The following is a 4,431-nucleotide window of genomic DNA, read 5'->3' as shown; positions in this document are numbered from 1 at the left end:
GATGGAGAAGTGATGCCAGCCCTTAGGATGAGTCCAAAAGATCAAGTGGAATCCCAGACACTGAAAGAAGAAGCTGTAACATTGAAATTGCCTTGGAGACTCAAAGATGTTAAAGATGCCAGAACCATGGGATACATGCTGAGGAAAGCTGCTAACAGGGAGTGGAACCAGCCCAGGAGGAAGCAGTTTGTTGCAGTCAAAAAAGATGAAAAAGGAGTGGAGATCTGAAAACCACTTTGACATCAGCCATGGAGATGCAGAGTTTGGAGTTTGTCTAGCTGGTTTCCTGCCTTGCTTTGGGGATTAGAGTTAATTAAGTTGAATGAATCTCAGAAGAGACCTTGAACTTTGGACTTTTAACATTGTTGCAACTGCTATAGACTATGAGGACTTTGAAAGTTGCACTAAATGCATTTTTCATTATGCTATGTTTAAGTATGGCCCCCATAGACATGTTTTTGAACAAGTCTATGGGGACCAGGGAGTGGAATGTGATGGTTTGTATATCCTTGGACCAGGGAGTGGCACCATCTGAAGGTGTGGCCTTGTTGGAATAGGTGTGACCTGGTTGGAATGGGTGTGTCACTGTAGGTGTGGGTATAAGATCCTCACCCTAGTTGCCTGGAAGTCAGTCTTCCACTACCAGCCTTTGGATGAAGACATAGAACTCTCAGCTCCTCCTGTGCCATGCCTGCCTGGATACTGCCATGCTCTCACCTTGATGATAATGGACTGAACCTCTGAACCTCTAAGCCAGCCCCAATTAAATGTTTTTTTATAAGACTTGCCTTGGTCATAGTGTCTGTTGACAGCAGTAAAACCCTAACTAATACCGTATCTTTGATCAGGCTCTAAATGATTAATGGCTGGGATGGTAAATGCAAATCTTTGCCTATCTTGAGGGCATAAAGATATAGAGAGAAAACAATCTTTAATATCTATAATTACAATTTCCCAATTTTTGGGTAGGGCGGAAAGCAATGGAAGCCCTCGCTGACCTGACCCAAACAGACACATTTGTGCATTAATTGCTCTAAGATCGTGTAATAAGGGCCATTTGCTAGATTTTTTCTTAATTACAAAACTATGTGTATTCCAGGGTGAGGTAGAGGGCTCTAAATGACCCAAGCGTAGCTGTTCAGAGACCAGTTTTGTGGCTGCTTCTAATTTTTCAGAGGAGAGAGGCCATTGAGGAACCCATACAACTTCCTCTGTAAGCCATGGTATGGGCATAGAGCCCCCAACGGCCCCTAGAAAAAACCCAGGCCTTGTCTCCCTTTATTACCTTCTTGAGGGATAGGTTCAAGTCTACCCTGTTCTCCTTTCCCTAATCCCTTTCCTTTTTTGTAACCCATTTTACTCATGATTTTAACAGCTTGTGTAGAATACTCATTTGTTAAGGTCAGGCCCATTTCTGAAAGAACGTCTCTCCCCCAAAGATTGACTGGTAATGGAAGGACATAAGGGGTAAATAGGCCTCTTTGCCCCTCCGGAGTCTGCCACTCCAGTTGTGTAGAACTGATTGTAGGACATGATTGATACCCTAGGCCCTGTAGCGAGTGGGAAGATTTATCTACAGGCCAGGCCCGGGGCCACCAATGTGAGGAGATTATGCTCTTATCAGCCCCTGTATCCATAGTTCCCTGAAAACCCTTACCATTGATTGTTAAATGCAGCGTGGGTCTATTGTTTAGTGGCATAATTAGGTATGCTGCATCTTGGCCAGAAGAGCCCATACGATTGCGTCCATGTGTTTGTGTTCTTTCCTCTCTCCCTGTGGGCAACAGGGTCATTTGTGCAATTCTATCTCCCGATGTAATGGAGAAAATTCCTTGAGGGCAGGAGCAAAGGACCTGGATTTCTTGTTAATGGTGATGATCTACTATTCCAGGATAAACTATAAGTCCTTGCATAGTCAGCAATCCCTGCCCTATTATCAGGCCCACTGTTCCTGAAGGTAAGTGTTCTGGGGCCTCAACTGGGATAGGCTGGACATTCATTTGGGGCATGAGTAGAATGTCGGTGGTGGCACGCAGGTCCACTCCTGCGACTCCTCAGGGTTCATTTCCTCTAAATTGCTCTGGCTTTTGATAAATCGATTCCCATATTTGTGAGGGCCCTGGGATCGGGGACCCACAACCCCGTTTTTTAGTAGGCGGTTGTCATATTCATTGATTGGGGGCAAAAGCCTCCCCTTTATATTGCGAACTGAGCGGCACTCACTAGCTTTGTGATATCCCTTTCCACAACGAGAGCAAAGAGTAGTCACTTGGACCCGCTCTGGGAGGGGGCAGTCTTTCTATAGGTTGCCTATTTTTCCACAGTTAAAGCAAGCTCTTTGTTTGCTGGTAGAGGGACGCTTTTGTGATTGTAATATGGCTGCAGCCAGCCCCGCATTGGTAAGTGGGTCTCCTAGTTCTCTACATACCCTAAGCCAATCTTGCAATCCCTTGTTTTTTCTTGGCGTGATTGCAGTCCTGCATTCCTGTGTGGCCTGCTCATAAACAAGCTGTTCAATTAGCGGCATGGCCTGTTCAGGGTCTCTGAAAACCCTCCCTGCGGCCTCAGTCATTCTTGCTACAAAATCTGAGAATGGCTCCTGGGGGCCCTGGATAATGTTTGTAAGGTGGCCTCCAGCTTCTCCCTTTCTTGTAAGAGCTTTCCAAGCCTTGATGGCAGCCGCCGATATCTGAGCATATGCTACCCAATGAAGGTTAGTCTGATTGGCAGCAAACTGTCCTTGGCCTGTTAGCAATTCAAAAGTCCATTGCCTCTGATTATCACCTTCTGCCACAGCATTAATTCTTGCCTGATTCTGGGCAGCATCATACCACAAGGCTTTCCACTCCATGTATTGTCCCATATGAGGTAGAGTGGCCTTAACTGTCATTTGCCAGTCTGCCAGAGTCATTGCTGTATTGGCAAATCTCTTGACCTGTACTACGGTGAAGTTGGCATTGACTCCATAATTACGGACAGATTCGGCAAGTTCCTTAATTTTTTGGTATTCTACAGGGGCATGTATGTGTCCCACCCCGTCTCCAGCATTGAAGACTGGAAAAGCCATCTGAATCTTTTTTAATTCCTCCTGAGGCAGAAAGGAACTAGCACCATAACTTGATTCATATGGTGGAGGCGCTGAGGGCTTGGGTGACGGCTGTATGCGACCCATTTTATTGTTTTTTTGCTGTATTCCTTGATCAGGGCCATACCTTTCCTCTTCATATTTTGCTGCTTCTTCTTCTAATTCTGCCTCTTCACTAGGGTCCAAATCATCAGGATCTGAGCTATCAAGTTCTAGGGCCTCTAAATCTTGGGTGGGATAAATATTAAGTTTACCTGTAGGGGGTGTGTTTTTACCTTCCCCTTTCTTAACTCCCCCCTTTTCTAACTTCCAGGGAGGGCCCTTTTTCTTAGATATGTCTTCCTTTTTACGAGCTCCTAATCTCTCGCTCCGTTCAGTTTCTGACATGTTGTACTGAACCTCTTCTAACGTCTCTTGTCCCTCAACCACTGCAGGTCGGCAGGTCTCATCTTCTAAGCAATTCTTTATTAACTTCCAAATTGCCTTAGTGCCCAGGCGCAAGTCTCCTTCCTCAAATTTTTTATCTAGGTCTCTTCCCAGTTTATTCCACGAGGCTATGGTCAGGGAGCCTGAACAAGCATACCATGGGGCAACACAATCAATCTCTTTGACAAAATTTTGTAGAGTGCATGTGGCAATCTTGAGGTCTCTCTACTTAAGAACAACTTGCAGTGCGTTTACAACTGACTGCGATGATCCCATTGTGCCTGCAGCTGATCTACGCCCGACTTAAGGCACACTGAAGCAGAAGTGAAAAGCAGAAGTGAAAGTAAAATGCCATGCTCTGCTCCCTTATGTACGAGAGACTGACAGAGCTTGACGGTGCTGCTGCTTATCTATGTAGGACTGACCGCACCTCAAAGTTAACACCAACCACGATGAACACAAAAAGAAACCAGGAGAAAGAAGAAAAGCACCAGGGTTACAAAAACCAAAGCTTCTACCGACCTGTCCCACGGTGCTTCTAGATTGAGACCAAAGTCAAAAGGGACAACAGGCTCATGGTCAGACATACCTCTCTGAACTTACCTTCCCCTGCAGTTCTGAATCCGCCCCGTCTTTGGGGGGTCTCCTCAATGCCGGCAATGTTGAGGTGTTCCAGGGTTTTCGGCACCAGTTTGTCCCATGATTGGAGTCTCACCAGCAAGAACACACACAGGACACTTGGATCCTTCTGCAGTAAAGCTTTAATGCATCTTGAGAGATAGATGATCAGCTTCTGGGGAGGAGAATAGTTTCGGTCCTTAAATAAATAATAATAATAATAAATAATAATTTCGGTCCTTAAATAGACCATGAAGAGTGGTTGGAGACGTGCATCGCCCTGATTGACTGCTCACCATCAG

The 4,431-nt window shown here is 45.6% G+C and overlaps 1 protein-coding gene across 1 annotated transcript; it reads right to left on the bottom strand.

The window, feature by feature from the left end:
- Positions 1 to 1,996: 1,996 nt before the first annotated feature.
- LOC110287899 (igE-binding protein-like) lies at positions 1,997 to 4,212 on the bottom strand. Its single transcript, XM_085842488.1, has 3 exons — positions 4,200 to 4,212; positions 2,429 to 3,654; positions 1,997 to 2,239 (listed from the first exon to the last, which is right to left on the bottom strand). The coding sequence occupies exons 1-3, from the start codon at positions 4,210 to 4,212 to the stop codon at positions 1,997 to 1,999; spliced, it is 1,482 nt and encodes a 493-aa protein (XP_085698614.1).
- Positions 4,213 to 4,431: the final 219 nt, after the last annotated feature.

The sequence above is a fragment of the Mus caroli genome, unplaced genomic scaffold, assembly GCF_978045245.1.
Source record: "Mus caroli unplaced genomic scaffold, Mus_caroli_1 scaffold_8, whole genome shotgun sequence".
Taxonomy (NCBI): Eukaryota; Metazoa; Chordata; class Mammalia; order Rodentia; family Muridae; genus Mus; species Mus caroli.
The sequence above is the reverse complement of the archived record's forward strand: the minus strand, read 5'-3'. Positions and strand labels throughout refer to the sequence as shown.

Coding starts and splice junctions, on each gene's coding strand:
- LOC110287899 (XM_085842488.1), bottom strand. Junction 2,240..2,428: donor GATTGCAAGATTGGCTTAGG/GTATGTAGAGAA, acceptor CGTTGTGGAAAG/GGATATCACAAAGCTAGTGA.